General features: G+C 49.0%; 1 protein-coding gene across 1 annotated transcript; it reads left to right on the top strand.

Annotated features, from left to right (window-relative positions):
* Positions 1-3,363: 3,363 nt before the first annotated feature.
* On the top strand, positions 3,364-15,487 carry SCARB1 (scavenger receptor class B, member 1; the record flags this gene model as incomplete). The annotated part of the gene is made up of 11 exons (XM_009871381.1): positions 3,364-3,521; positions 5,014-5,155; positions 5,615-5,818; positions 6,102-6,197; positions 6,743-6,855; positions 8,788-8,954; positions 9,598-9,716; positions 11,394-11,467; positions 12,368-12,419; positions 12,897-13,043; positions 15,362-15,487. Coding segments are annotated over 11 exons (1,398 nt in total), but the record flags the coding sequence as incomplete, so codon positions are not given.
* Positions 15,488-16,003: the final 516 nt, after the last annotated feature.

Raw genomic sequence — 16,003 nt, 5'->3', positions numbered from 1 at the left:
CCCTGCCGCTCGGGCTGCCGGGCTCGGGCGTGCTCTGGGGAGATGCTCTCCAAAGTGGAAACGGGGCGGGTGACATGCACGAGTGCTCTGAAGGACCCTCATACATGGAGCGACCTCCAAGTCGTTCTCTCCTCCTAGGCCAAAAATCTCAGGAGCTGCTTCTCTGAAGACCTGAGTTATTCACGAGAGAGGCCAGAGGGGTGGGTTTTTCCCCCGTGGTTAAGATGTGGAGCTGTGGATGGTCATTTGTCTGTTCAGTAACTGCTGAACTAGGGAACTGGTGCTCCTGTCCTCGCTACTGGGGCACCAGTCACCCCACAGAAACAAACCAGTTGGCTCATTCATTCCCACATTTAAGCAAACCTTTTTCTCTCTGCCCAAAGGAGATGTGCCCCCCTGCCTGGGCATTTCTCCAAGTTTGCACCTAACCGGGTCAGCAGTTCCGCTTCTGATGAAAGAGGTGAATAAGCACCCTATAACATTGGCTCTGGTTATATGTACCACAAAGTCTCTGCTAAAACTAAACTTCTGCTTTAACATGTTCTCTGGAAGTGCTGCTGGCTGGGCAAAGGCGGACAGTCCTATGGCTTAAGCAGTAGAAGTCAACCTTTGTCCAGTTTAATGGACGTTAGTAGCTGGTACCTGAATATAAAAAGGCTGAATGGCCCTTGTAGAGCAGGAGTGACATTTCTGGTGCACAAACCTTTCTGCCCTCTTTTTAGCTAATCCTGATTGTTTCTGCCAGATAAAGAAATTCTAGTAATACTTGCAATAAGAATAGAAGATGAGGAAAATATCAACCCTTATTTCTCCTCCCTTCATCCCAAGCCCTTGGTCTTCACCTCTTTAGCATGACCCAAAATGATCCTGAGCAGTTATGAGGCTTAACATAAAATGGAGAAAATAATGGAGTCACGATATCCAGGGTGGTGAGAAATGTCCATGGCCTTACTGAAACTCTGGGGTCGGTCTTCAGAGTGGTGTGGATAAGAGGAGTTGAGCCTTCAAGGGCTGGGGTTGAGCAGGTGAGGTCTAGTTTGCCCACCCTGGCTTCCTGAGCTCTGTTAGAAGGCGTATCCAGATGGAACAGCACTTGGTTGCAAAGAGGTGGTAATTTTGAGGATATTTGAGTAATGTCTGTGAGGGAGCACAGTAGAAACAAGGGACTTGGAGCCCATCTCCTGCCTCACTTGCAGAAGCTGAATCCTCACCTGCAGGTGCGCTACCCGTGGCGCTGGCCCTGCAAAACCCAGGTGCTGGTTTTCAGGAAGCACCTGGAATGCCACAGACTTGCTGAAGATAGGAGCTTTCACACAGTGAGACTGCACCCACTCATCTGTCTGCCACTCAGCGTCTCTGCCCCACTTGGGAACTCTTGTGCTGCCCTGCCTGAAAGCTGGGAGAAGGCTGACAGGACTTTGCTGTTGTAGTGGGGTGATGAGGATGATGGCAAGAGGATGTGGAGGGTGAGCTCTGACATGAGGGCTGTGCCCGCACACAGTGTGTCTGCTCCTCTCAGTCTAAAGAGGAAGACTGAACTCTTGGTTTTACTGAACAGGGTGCCGCAGTGAAGCCTCCTGGAGAAGGAAGATTTTGAGCTCTGTTGAGGAAGCTGCTGTTCTTCTGGTCCTTTCTGGAGGAGACAGGCAGTAGGCAGTTCCTTTTTGTTCCTCAGGAACAGAGGTCACCATGGTCAGGAGGGGTCAAATACCTCAGTGACACTTTATGACCCATCTGAGTGAAAAACATTCTATTTTTATTTTGGACACATGACTTTTTTTGTTTGTTTGTTTTGACCTAAAAGTAGCTTTTAATTCTAAGACTACCCTGCCAAGGACATTGTGCCTAGCAGCATCTGTAGAGTGCCTAGAGCTGCTGTGCCTGAGTGGAAGAGGGCTGAGAAGGGTAGCAGGGAGCCAGGATGCAGCTCCATCTGACTGGGTATGTGTTATATAAATAAATGCATATGCAACAAGGCATCTGTCAGACAGAATAAGCAAGTAAAGGAAAGCAGATGTTGCAGTTCATACTCTATTGGACACTCAGGAGCGAGGATTATAAACCAGGCAGCTGTTATAAAACATCGCTGCTGCTTTGCCATGAAATCCTTGAGGCTGGCAGGATTCAGGCTCTCGGCCAGCAGCACGCTGGGCGTTGATGTGGGGTTGCGTTACGCTGCACCGTGGTGATGTCTGCTCAGGGGTAGGGCTTGGAGGACCTGGGCTTAAGCGAGGAGCTCGCAAAGCCCTGCTGCTTGTGGGTGGCGCAGTCTGGCTGAGAAGTGGCTAAAGAAAGATGGGGTGTTGCGAGGAAGCCTCTGCCAGCTTTCCTTCTCAACCTGCTGTGGCAGCGAGTACGGGACAGGAGAGCCATTGTGGGGCTGCCGAGCTGCAGTGGGATAATTCCCGCGTGCCTTCACCAATTAGTCAGTCAAATGTGGTTCTGTAATGTGGCTGTGTTACTTAACTGTGGCAAGGGCTTGTGCCTGCAGAGGAACAAAGGTTATGGTGAAATGCGCTCAAAATAAAATGCTCAAGAAGGAGCAGACGTCTGTCTGTAACGTAGCCCACACAGGGGGAGTGGAGACAGATGTGCCCAGATGCCAGCTCCTGGGCTGGGGAACTAGTTGAGGGTTTAAGGCACGTTGGGGCTCCTGCAGGCTTCTCCCAGCAAGGAGGGCAGCGACACGGAAACCACCACCACGACTTGCCTTTGACTTGCCTCATGACCAGCTGTGAGTCACGGCAGGACAGCGGCTGAGAGGAAGCGAAAATGTCCTGCCCAGCGCTGTCAGGACAGGGCTGGGTTGCTGTCCTGGTTCTTCATCTGCTCTTTGGGAATCTAGTGGGTCCTCCCTGCTGGTTCCCAAACAGTTGTGCAGATCGGTGTCTCTCCCAGCCCTTGCCCGCTTCTGGCTCTGTGGAGCTGCCAAATGTGTTGGGCAAGGAGAGGCCTTCAGGACAGGATTGTTTCTGTAAGACGAGTCAAACATGCTGAGCTGTGAATAATTCAGTGTTGGGTTATTTAGCACAGAGTGAGCCTTCAGCATATCAAAGCAGCTCTGAAACCCTGTGGGTCGGATCTTGGAAAGTTAGGCCTGAATAAATAAGCCTACAGGCAGCCTGTGTTATGAAATTGATGCTTTGAAACTGGGAACTCTTTATGTATGCAGATCTGGCATGGTTTCAATCTGCATAACATGCCTAGACCCAACCCTCTGGAGAGCCCTGGCTGGAATTGCTGCCTCTCCTGGGCCTGGCGTGGAGCTGAGAAGGAATATGCCTAGCTGCAGCCACCAAGCCCAAGAGTTGTGTCTCCTTACTTGATTTTTTTTTTTTTTTTTTTTTTTTTTTCTCCTTGCAGAATGTCAGGATCAACCCCAGCAGCATTGCCTTCAGGATGTGGAAAGACATTCCTGTTCCTTTCTACATGTCGGTGTACTTCTTCGAAGTGCTGAACTCCAAGGAGGTCCTTCAGGGAGCGAAGCCTGTGGTGAACCAGCGTGGACCATATGTTTACAGGTCACGTATCACTTGTGGTCCAGCTAGGTGTGAGCCTGGCCACTGTGCTGCCTGCCGGGCTTCTGGCTGACTCCTCTGGCAGGAGGATATGGCATTAGCATACTTGGCGTGGGGCCAGTGGCGTAGGATTTTAAAGTGACCCGAATATGCTCTAGTAGCTCTGATCTTGCGAAAGCCACAATCAGGGCTGCTGGCTGCCAGGGTGGCAAGGCTGGTCCATGCTTCATTGATTTGTAGAGCTCAATCCTATGCTGGGACCTGTTGGGCAGAAAGACCTGGGCAGATACAGTCCAAACATAGGCCTGAGGGGTGTTGGTGTGGTGATGGGCAACCCTCGTCTTCAGAGTGGACTTGTTTCATCTTCCATGTGCATTTGAAGAGTCCAGCTCCAGAGCTGGAGTCATCTCAATATCAAACTTCATGGATTGGTCTAAGACCTCCCATCTGACATGAAACCCAGAATCTGCCCAACGTAAATGCTCCAGTCATAAGAACCAGTACAGAGTGCTAAAACTTGGTCAGGCCCACCTACAGCAGAGCTGGATCTGTTTGCCATGGCTGAGGATGGTGGGTGATGCCCCGGATACTTCTCTGGATGTGAGCAACTGTGTCTAGTGGGAGGTGCCCCTGCCCATGGCAGGGGGATTGGAACTAGATGATCTTTAAGGCCCCTTCCCACCCAAACCATTCTATGTTTTGATGAAGCATGGAGTAGTGGTTGGTGTTGTGTTGAGCGTGTGAACTTAGCCATAAATAGCGATATTCAACACATTAGTGTCTACACGTGTCGGCAAAGTCAGGTCAGCAGCCTAAGCAAGCTCATGTGGGAAGATTACTGATTTAATCCAAAGCTGTTTGAGCAGTGTTGGGGGGAAACCTGGCAGTATGTATATGCCCTTGTTTCCCCCTGTGCCTGCTGGGTCACACCGTAAGACCATGTGGCTTCTGTATGTTGCGATCACGTCAGTCACTTGGCGTGGGGAAAAGACTTCATTTACCGTCAATAAGAATAAACATGCTTATTAGTGTCCTTGTGTTCATGCTGAGCAAGATTAGTGCCCTTCCCTAATGTGAGCCATAAAACAGAGGCTCCACAATAAATGACTTTGTTTTTGCTGGTGGGTTGAGCTGCAGCTCCCTCAGGAGCCTGTAACAGGCTCTCTGCAGAAGACAACCTTGTACTACCGTGGAGCATCACAGCCCCTCCTCGTCAGCTGGGAAAAAACACTTGGTGTCTGCAAATTGTTGCAGAATCCCATCTGTCAGGGACGCCACACTCCCAGGCTGCCATCTCCTGCCTAGACCCTAACCCTGGTCAGAGGGTGAGGTTGACAGTGTCTGTTCCCTAACACATTGCCTTCCCTGCTGTCCCATGGCTTCTTACTGGGCTTTGGTCTCCTTCCTCCACTCTTCAGAAGCAAGCCCAGGCCTGCGCAGCCTGGCATTGCAGAGGCCCTGCAAGGTTCCCATGATCTCTCCCATCTCTTTGCAGAGAGTTCAGATATAAAAAAAATATCACGTTCCATGACAACGACACAGTCTCCTTCCTTGGGTATCGGAAACTCTTCTTCCAGCCAGATTTGTCCAACGGCAGTGAAGATGACTACATAGTGTTGCCAAACATTTTGTTGATGGTAAGAACTTCCTCCATGGGTGGGTACCAGCTTCTGAGCTTGCAGGGAGGGCGATGTTGCTTGATACTGACTCAGAGATTTCTGTCTTGTAGACCCTAAGGCTAATGAATCCAAGCAGTGGGTTAAGCTTACAAAAATACAGTTTTCTGTTCTCTGGGTGTTGGTTGTCGTGTTGGGCTGTTGCTGTTCCAAAAGCCAGGTGTGCAGAGGGGCTGGCAGAGCATCTGGGCTCGAGTCTGCAACCTCGTCTGAGCATACTCTGGGGAGATGAAGCCTGGGAGCCCTCAATGCCTTTCTTTCCAAACTGGGGATAAATGGTGAACTTCAGTTTGTCCCAAAGATTTCTCCAGGACTGTAGAGCGGGGCAGCAGAAGGACCTGGCTGAGCACCCAAGGTGTGTTGCTGCTTCTTTGCTGAAGACTGGGCTCTCATCTCGAAGTTTGCTTTTTTCTTTCCCAGGGAGCGGCTGTAATGATGGAAAACCTGCCAAACTTTGTGAAATTTCTACTGAGTGGTGCCCTGGCTGGCTTGAAACAGCAGGCATTCATGAACCGGACGGTGGGGGAGATCATGTGGGGCTATGAAGACCCTCTTATAGACACAATAAATATGATTGTTCCTGGCCTGATCCCTTTTGAGGGAAAATTTGGCTTGTTTGTAGAGGTAGGTAAACTGTTGCTTAGGAACACTAAAATCACAGCCATATTGATCTTAAGGTTGAGTGCCTGGGCCACCACCCTCACAAAATGCATGGAGCAACTGCCTTAATTCTCCCCTTGGGCGGAAATGCATGTATGGGAAGCAGCTGCTGGCAACTGAAATAGATAAAAAATCGAGTAACTTCCAGTGTGCAGCACCCTTAGAGCCCACAAAGCATGCAAAGTCATTAAGATACTGCAATCTGGCCCCATAGAGTGGATTAAAAGTTACTTTCTTTTCTCTGCAGCTTAACAGCTCTGATTCGGGACTGTTCACAGTGAACACGGGCATGGAGAACATCAGTAGAGTTCACATGATAGATACATGGAATGGACTAAAGAAGGTAAGTGTTGGGCAGCAAACCTCCAATATGAGGGGAAAAACTGAAAGCTCTCAGTGCTGTTGTATCTCTGGAACGCAGCCTTGAAGGCAGTTTTCTCTGGGACTTCAACTGCTGCAACTTGTAGCAAATTTTCAGAAGGCAGCCATATGACAAGAGGCTTGTCATCAAGTGTTGAGTTCACCTCATCATCAGTGTCACTTGAGCAAGAAACTGCTGTTGGAGCTGGTTGCTTCTAATGGTTGAGGTCCCAGCTCCTCTGGCCTGTGTTTTAAGGTGTTGCTTTAAATACCCTTGTTAAAGGGATCCTTGTGGCGTTCCACTCCTAAATACAGATCAAATACTGTGGGAGCACTTGGGACTGGTAGATCTTGTCCTGTTTTTCCATTAATTGGGCAGATGTGTTAATTGGAGAGGCCTTGTTAACTCTTCAGTTTGCTGTCTGAAGCTGTTTGGGAAGCAGTGTCGGGTAGTGGATGTCCCATACATGGGTGGAAACCAACTTTCCAGCAAGCTCTGGAGCTCTTCTCTCTACGCCTGTCCCACAGGTCAACTACTGGCGAAGCAGTGAGTGCAACATGATCAACGGGACCGCGGGGGAGATGTGGCCACCATTCATGACCCCGACATCACTGGAGTTCTACAGCCCCGATGCCTGCAGGTGAGGCCACAACTGCCAGCTTGTTCCTGTGCAGGTGGCAGGAGACATGAGGCCCGTTCCTGTGCACGCAGAGGACCTGCACGGTGATGCAGAGGACTCGGGACTCCTTTCCGTAGCTAAAGTTCAGCTGCTGTTGAGCGTGGCAGTACTTGAGCTTTGCAAATCCTGTGGTTGTCTAATTAGTAGCGCCTTGTGGCGTTCATAAATACCTTCCAAATCACTGGAGAAATCTTAATGTGCCCATGTTGAATCAGTAGAAAATAATCAGTCTAGATAAGATGTGAGAGGAAGAGGTAAGAGTTGTCATAGGGAAATGCAGCTGTAACTATTTGTGGACCTATTTCAGCTGACTAAATGCTTGCAGAAGTGATATGCCAGGCTGTGTTGTTTGTTTTTTGGGTTTTTTCCCTTTTTTTTTTTCCTGTCTTTGCTGCTGCATTCATGCACTGCTGTGCATGTGTCCTCTGTAAGACACCCTGACCTCAGCTGATTGCACAGGGCTTAAAGTACCCTACAGAACCTGCCTGTGCTCATACTCCCTGGTGCTGGAAGGAGGGGAGGCCCTGGTGGCGCAAAACACTGTCCCCAGCTTGGGAAAGATAATGGATAATTCAAGCTTTCTAGATAGTGCTGCAAAACAAGCAAGCTGCTCATGCTGAATGGAAAACAACGATCTCTTCAGCTGAGTGAGCAAAGTCAGCTGAGCCGAGTATTAGTGCAGGAATTCCTCTACACAAAGGCCATGAGCAAATACCAAAATGACCTGGAGCCAAGGGCTTTCAGGGAAGTTTACCAGTAAACAAAGTTTCTGTAGACATTGTAAAACTGTAAAACTACAGAAATCTTCTAGGGAACAGAGCATATTTCCAGGCAAGGCATAAAGTGGAGGAAACCAAGCTTGATTTCTTTACTGCAGGTGGTTCCTGCAGGACAGTGCTGTGGGGGAAATGGCTCTTCATCAGGCAGTGTTCTCTATTCTCACCAGATCACTATCTCAGCCTCTCAGGTAGCCCAGCTGGCTAGGAAGGAGTCCCATCAGTTGATAGACTAAGGGCATATCTGCCTTGCTGCAGGGCAGGCAACTGTGGGCAGGGAATGGTGTGGGATGGCTTCTTTCCCATTGTGTTTGCACATTAAATGCAGATGATGCTGATATCCCTGCAGCTAAGGCTTTATCCCACTGATGTTCTGCAGCAGCCTCTGCCTTTGCTAAAAGGTGGGTGCAGCCAAGAGGCATGGATATAATTGCTGAACATGTCCTGAAGCCTTGATTCCATTCTTTATCCTGATGTCAGAAGGCAACTGTAGGAATAAGCATCCCATTGGCCTGCCCAAGCTGTCTGCAAACCTTGCTTGAGTGTGAAGGGAGCAAACCTTCCCTCTTGGAGTCTTGCATGTATCCTGGCCAGCTGGTAGCTATAATGCAGCACAACTTCACTAGCCTGTTGTATCAAGAAAAAAACAAACAAACAAACAACAAACTTTACTGCTGAATATAGTAAAGTTTTCCACTCCCCAACAGCCTATGTGTTGGAATTGTGTTGCAGAAGAGGTTTAGCCAGTGTCCACCCCCTGTGAAAGAGCACTGTGGAGCCAGGGCTTGCACAAAAAGGATATTACCTCCTGGAGAGCCGCTTTGGGCATTACTACATGTCTTTAAATAAACGTCATCTGGATACTACAAACAGATTTATAAGCCTGTGGTTTCTCTCCATAACTAATCCTGACCACCTCTTTATCTGTGCTTAAAACATCTGAAAGCAAATGGCTTAAATACTCATTCCCCATCCAAATCAATGCTCTGAGTGTTTATCTTGATCTCAAAGTCTAAGTTACATTGCAACCACACCTTATTCAGCAAAGATAAGAGCTTGGTTCTGGGCTGGGAACCTGCTGGCTAATCCTGATCCTTCTCCACTGAAACCCTTCCAGATCCATGACACTGGTGTACCAACGGTCCGGACAGTTCAAGGGTGTGCCCACCTATCGCTTCGTGGCACCAAAAACCCTCTTTGCCAATGGCACGGATTATCCACCCAATGAAGGCTTCTGCCCCTGCAGGCAGTCTGGCATCCAGAACATCAGTACCTGCAGGCTAAGTAAGTGCTTTCCTCCCCAGGCTCTCTCTGCTGTACCGCTCTCTCTGAGGTATCGCATCCCCACAGTTTAATACAACTGTGGGGATGCGATACGAGCTTGGCTGCCTGGAGAATTGTCTCTGTGCTCTGCCAGAGCACTCGAAGGTACCTCTGGGATCTGCAGGCTTGCCATTCTCACTTACACTCCTGCAGGCATCTTGACAAAGAGGGAAATAAGGAAAATCCAAATCCCTCCTGGCAGCCTGGTGTTTGTGGGAATGCCCGGTGAAACAGTGGGGCTGCAGAGGGATCAGGCAGGGGCGCAAGGGTAGGAAGAGGCAGGCCATGTAACTGCCAAATTAAATGTTAACTTTGGACACTGAGTGCAGGTCACGTAAGAGTGAGAATTTAGATTTAGTGTCCTGACCCATGTCTGGGTATAGCAAGTTACCAGGGTGTTGTGTGGTGCAGGGGATGGCTTCAACACAGCGTTGTAACATCCCCCAGAGCAACGGAGCAAGCTGCGAGGAGGGAAGGACCTTTCTGGTTAGGAGGAAACAGATACAAAAGCCTGTTCAGAATAAGTGCTGCAACGGTTTCAAAACCTCAACAAAACCTCTCAGATGGGTTTGGATGAATTTAAGGTGTCTTTGTTCTCACCCAGATGCACCGATGTTCATTTCCCATCCTCATTTCTACAATGCCGACCCAGTCCTGGTGAACGCCGTTGAGGGCCTCCACCCCAGCGAGCACGAGCACGCGCTGTTCCTTGATGTGCACCCGGTGAGTGAGCCTGCTGGGGCCCTCACCCCGCTGAGGGGTCTCACCTCCCCTTGCCTCGGGGGTCCAGCCTGGCCTGGGGGAAGCCTGCCACCGACTGCGTGATGGCCTCACTCTGCTCTCATGACATTGATTTGAGCAGGTTCCATAGTGCAAAGACTGTGGAGGACATGTGCAGATAAAAATGTCAAAGCCATAAACAAATTAAATAATTAGCCTGCCTTCTAGAGAATTGCAGAACTAATTATAAGCTTAATTGTTTTGATAAGCCCAGTCAAGTTCTTTCCACTGACTCAGGTCTACAACACCAGGAGGTGTATCTAGCAGCAGCCAAGTTACGCCCCAAATCTGTAAACGTGTATTGCCATAAGAGCTGACTGGCAAAGTCTGAAGACCACGCTGCAGCCAAAGCTGCCACCACCAGTTTTGAGCTGGCTTCTTCCAGTCTCTCAACTTGCCCATCTAAGTGGCTGCTTTAGCACTGAACTGTTGCTGTGTCACACTTCTCACACACCTGTAGCATTAAAGGTGAAGTCACCCCTCCAGGGGTGATGAGTTGGGGTGCCCTGAGTCACCATTGTCCCAGCTGCTCATGGGCAGGGACTTTGGGATCTTCCACCCCATGGCCTATGTTGCACATGGTCAGGGCTTCCAAACAGTTGGCGATGTTTGCTCTAGCAAGAAGCCATTCCCTCTCTTGAGATGAGGTAAGCTGTGCATCTTATCTAGGTATTGGGTTCTCTTTGCTTTTCTTATCACAGTTAGAGAAATCTAATTAAGTTTATTACAGTATCAGACATCTACTGATAACAGCACAATTAACTATATTCTTATCTAGCTGCAGCCTGCTGAGTACAAGTGGGACAGTCCAGCAAAATCTTTCTGCCCTTAAAAATGTGTTGCAGAACTGCAGTGTCATGAGAAAGCAATGCCTTAATGGGTGCCAACAGTTCCAGCTTTGAAGTGTGATGTTTGCATGGTCTTACGGTGTCGCTGGACAGCGATGGCTGTTGGTTCCCAGCTATAAGAAATATTTTGTCCTTTGCTGTGCGCGTGAATTTTTTGCATTGATATGTTTCCATCCTGCTGCTAGTGGAAAGAACAACAGAAGAGGCTTCAAAAACCACTGAAGTTGCTATTAAAACACCTCCCTAAGGCATTACTTACCGGTTGCATATGCTGCTTGGCAGTGTGAATGTGCTTATGTTCAGTCCCACGAGCCCTGGGTCACACAACACCTTCCTGGCTTCTGCTGTCTGCCCACTGAATGCGAGCTGCCTTCTTCAGCAGCCACATCTGTTCAGGGTAGCTTTGTGCCTTCACACCACCCCAAGGAAGGTGCTGCTTTCTGGGTGCTGCTGTGTGCAACAGTCTCAATGGCTGGTGATCGTTTAAGTCAAGGGGACACACTGCAAACTGCAATGGAGACAGTGCTGTCCCTCCTTGAGAAGTCATCCCCAGAGCCTGGGCACTGATGCCTGGTTGACTAATGCTTGTGGTTTGGTAGAAACCCCAGCCATGCTCCTGGTCTTGTTTGTGGTGACTGTGGTGGATCTCTGGGTGATCCAGTCCATTGCTCTGGAAGGTGGCTATGATAGAAAGCAAAGGGTTGCTCTTTTACAAAGCTCTCTGGACAAGTGTTGTCTTTACTGATGAGCTGGTTGTTCTCTTCCTATGCAGATGACAGGCATCCCCATGAATTGCTCCATCAAGCTCCAGCTGAACCTGTACATAAAGGAAGTGTCTGGTATAATGTAAGTAGTCACTTTTTAGAAATGTCCACCTCCCTTCCTTGAGCAGGGAGCGCTGCTGATGCTGGGGTCGCTGCAGAGTTTACTCTTGCCAAAGGTGAAGCAGGTTTAGCATTATCGGTTTGTAATGACTCGTGGTGAAATGTGTGTCAGTGTTCCGGGGACCTCCAACTGCCAGCCTTTAGCAGTGCAGTGCATGGCTGCCTGTTTGCGGGGCTCCAGCAGTGTTTCTGTGCCTGTCTAGACAGTGAGATCTGGGCTTCTTCTCCCCGGGGGGGGCACAGGAGCAGTTTGCCTGCACTCCGCTGCTGCTCGGAAGGTGTTACATCCCACACAGAAAGACAAAACCCACTCTGCCGACAGGGTTGACAGTCGAAGCCTGTATTCAGAAAGACTTTCAGCTCTATGAAAGCAAGCAGAAGGGCTCTGTAACGAAGTTGTGTGGTCCCAAAAGGTGGGAGCGTGCTCTTGCTGCTTTGGCTGACTCTGGTGCACACACCAGCAGCAGCCCCAGTGCTCTGCCCTTGGCTGCACCACCCCTGGGGCCCTGCAGGTGACAGATGTGGAGCTACATGAAGTTCTGCATTCCAGTTCACCAAGTTCATGTCCCTGAAGCCCAGATCTGGGATGACACTTAGAGCTGTCTGTCAGCAGTTAAGCAGGAGTGGAAGCATAAGCTCTGCTTGTACATGAAAGGCCCAAGCTGTACCTGGTCCCTCCAGTGGGGAACAGCTCACTGAAGTAGCAGGAATTGTTACCTCCTTACACTGGTTTCCTGGCCACTACCAGTCTGTCAGACCTGTCCTTTTAGGAAGAATCATGGCATTAGATGTAACCAGATCAACCAGAAATCTGAGTGTATTTTTTTTTCTGTGTTTTGGTTTTTTTTTTTTCCCTCCCTAGTCAAACAGGGAAGATTAAGCCGGTGGTCCTGCCGCTGCTGTGGTTTGCAGAGGTGAGCTGCCTTCCTCGACCTGATTCTGTAGAGCCTCTCCTGTGGGAGGGAGGAGCTGCTTCCCCATCACCCAGTGCTGGGGAAACTCCCCTCTGGATAAAGCTTTAAGCCAGCCAGACTAATTAAGCACCAGCAGAAGGCTTTGCAATACTTGGCTGTGCCATTAGTCCCTCTAAGCTGAACAAGCCCTGCACTATACTTGGTAAACCTCTGGCTCTGTCCTAGATGTGGGGTTAAATAGGGCCCACAACAGAGCTGCCAGCATCCCCGTGCAAATGTGGGCCAAGCAGTGCAGTCTCAAGCCTGTGTGCTTGTCCAGCCAACTCTAACTATTTAGCAAAAGCTTCTAGCCTAACTGAATCTTGCATAAATTCCCTGATCTGTGCTGGGAGATGGTGGGAGAGGAGTTGCGCAGCTGGCTTGTCTTGGCCGTGGATGGGAGGGCAATGCCACTGACAGCTTTGCTTTTTTGAGCAGAGTGGATACATCGACGGCTCAGTCCTAACGCAGTTTTACACCAACCTGGTGCTAATCCCGTCCTTGCTAGACTACCTGCAGTATATCTTCCTTGGGCTGAGCATCCCGCTCATTATCTCAGCAGCTGTACTCATGGCAACGAGTCGGGTAAGAACTTGCAGATGCCTATTGGGAAATGCTATAAGTCAAATCAGACCTAATCAGATGATGTAGATTGGGTTGACAATCTAACACTCCTGAGGAAACACTGGCTGATCCACGAGCAATGTCCTAATGGTGCCAGGTGCCAGCATGTAGCAGCAGGACTTCCTCAGCCATCTGGAAATTGGGCTGCAAACAGAGAACGTAGGAAGAGCATTTCTGGTCTTCTCAGTACAAAACAGTGGTGGGAGTGGGTTCCTATAGGAGGAGGTATTTCTCCGCTCATCCAGCTAACCAAAGAACAAGCCTAGCCCATCGACCCAGCCTCCTTAAGACGCAGCAGGTCTGTGCCATTGCACAAATATGCATCTCTGCAGGGTCCCAATGGTGTCCTAAGCTGACCAGAGCTGTCTCAAGGGGATGGAGGTACCAGAGTGCAGCCAATTCACAAATGAAAAGCAGTCATTGTGTTCTTGCAGAAGGGATGCTGGCACTGTGGCTGCTTCTCAACCCAGACTGGACTCTTGTCTTTCCCTGAAGCTCGCTTTGTTTCTCTGCAAACTATTCCAAAGAGTTCTGGAAGTTAAACCCTCAGGGTTTACTGGGCTTACTGATAAGCAAAGGCCGTTGAAGCTTGCAGGGAGCTGGCAGCAGGGTAGAAGTTTGCCCATGGTGGGGTGGACAGGGAGAGTACCTGGCTGGTGCACGAGTCCACTCTGAGCTGTAAGGACGGATTATAAACCAGCTAAAACACTTGGTGGAGATCTGTAGCTCCAGGTCCAAAACATTCGTCTGATAACACTTAAGCTCTCTAAAAGCTTTAGCTCTTGAAGTAGAGATCTAGCTCCCTAACCCATATCAAAGCAAGATTATTTAGTTTTGCACTACAGTCAAAAAGCTTGACCTGGCTCTAAAGCTGTAGAAGTGAAGAGGCTACTTGTGGGGTTAAAAAGAAGATGCTTGGAATGAGAGCGGGCTGAGGGGAGAGCACGTGTGAGGGGCTCCTTGTGCTCAACTCCTGTAACCGCCCTTACTGAAAGGCTAATGCAAACCCACTTTAAATAGCACCTGGGTTCTCAGAGTATCACGTAACTGGATTTTAACCAAGCCCACAACTGCTTAATTGACTTAACCACATGATCCTAAATCCCCTTGTTCCTCCTCGTACTTCCCTGTGGGGTGGGAGCAATGCTGAGGCTGAGGGCTCAGTGTTAAACCCTCGCTGTGCTCCTGAGGTGGTCAGGCTTTGTGTGCTGAACCTCTCTTACTTCAGCAAATACAAGACCTCACTCTGCTGCGTAGAATGGGCTTATCTGAAAAATGCCTGTATTTGCTGGGCAGCAATTTCGAAGACCTTATGTGGCCCCGGGGTGGGATTTCCTCACCCTGCTTTGTGCTAAGTCTTAATTCCTGCTATCAAAGAGCCTTAGCCATGCCAGGAAGGGTGAGGAAGAAAAGCTGGATTTTAAATTCACTCAAGTCAACTTAATATCTGCTTGTGAAATATCCCAAACCCAGGCGTAAGCCAGCTGCATTTGGGTGCTCAGCCAAAAGTGTCATGAAGTGCTAAATCTAAAAATCAACTGCAGAAAGTGCCTGACTACCTGGAAAGTGATTAAAAACCCTCAATGACCTTTTAAATCTCTAAGGAAGCTGCGCAACAGCCCATGAAAATCTGCTTAATGAGTAGGTAAGAGCTGGAAGGCAAGAATTTGCAGCCAAGGTGTGTTCCTCATTTGATTGAAGCGATGCTGATCTAGCAGTGATTGCTTAATCATGCACAGTCCTCCCTCTTGAAGTCACTGGCGATGTCAGCGGGGACACCGAGTAGGGACGTTGTCCAAACCTCCACGTGTCTGCCGGTGTGAAGGTTCCCCGAAGGCAACTCCTTCCTGGAGTATCTTGTGCCCTTCTGGAGGGAGCAGTGTGCTCTAAACCCAGTCCAGATGAGGTCCTGTGAAACACTTAAATCTTAGTCTAGGTTGTGGTGGAGCCAGTTTGAAATGTGTCTGTTGGACCTGCAGTTCTGAAAAACATGTAAAATCTGTACAGGCATAAAACCTGCCCAGATGCAGTGTTGAGATCTCCTTTGCTAATGTGGCCTAAAGCCCGTGTGGTGGTGCATTTAAAAGGCAAACAGACCACTTCTAAAACTGGCTTGACCCTGACAAAAATCTTAAGTAGGACTTAGTTTAACTCAAATTTTGCAATCTTCATTAATAACTAGATTCTAGTTAAAGGGTGATTTTAAAAATCTCCTGAAGTTGGAACCCTCGTGGAATTCATGTCCAAGTGCACCGTAAACTAGCCTGATTGTCTTCTAGGAAAAATGCACTTTATTTTGGAGTAGCAATAAAAAGAACTCAGACAGTAATAAGGCCAGCCAGGCCACCTCTGCCAAAAACCTGCCTCCGGTTAAGGGGACGGTGTTGCGGGAAGCCAAACTGTAGGTGGGTACGCCGTCAAGGTAACGCACTTTTCTCTCATCCCAATTTGATTAAACTTTGCTGAAAACCAATGAAGCGGAAATGTTTACTCTGCACATCTCCCAGACATGCCCTCTTGGCAAGCTTAGATATAATGATGTTGTCTCGTAGCTTTATTCAGGGCGAATTAGGTGTCTGAGTACTCACACTTCAAGCACATGCTCTTATTGTTTCTCCTGGTGTACTTGATCTGCAGCCCTAATAATATCAGCAGGGATCAGGGGGAAGAGTAGGTCTGATGTGAGAAAAGTTTTCTTGCCTATTTTTTCCCCTGCCAAAGTGTCTAGAGATCCAGAGGTAAGTTTCTGAATGGGTAGAAACTCATAGGGTAGTCAACTGGTGGGTATCATTCCCCTCCCCCACACAGGGAGCCTCGACGGAAAGGCTTTCAAGAATTTCTGATGTACAAAATATCTGGGTTTGTGTTACAGAATCACAAAATCAGTGAACCGTTGAGGTTGGAAGGGACCTCTGGAGGTC

Source organism: Apaloderma vittatum, unplaced genomic scaffold (assembly GCF_000703405.1).
Source record: "Apaloderma vittatum isolate BGI_N311 unplaced genomic scaffold, ASM70340v1 scaffold17556, whole genome shotgun sequence".
NCBI classification, from domain to species: Eukaryota; Metazoa; Chordata; class Aves; order Trogoniformes; family Trogonidae; genus Apaloderma; species Apaloderma vittatum.
Note: the sequence above shows the minus strand (reverse complement) of the source record. Positions and strands in the feature narration are given on the sequence as shown.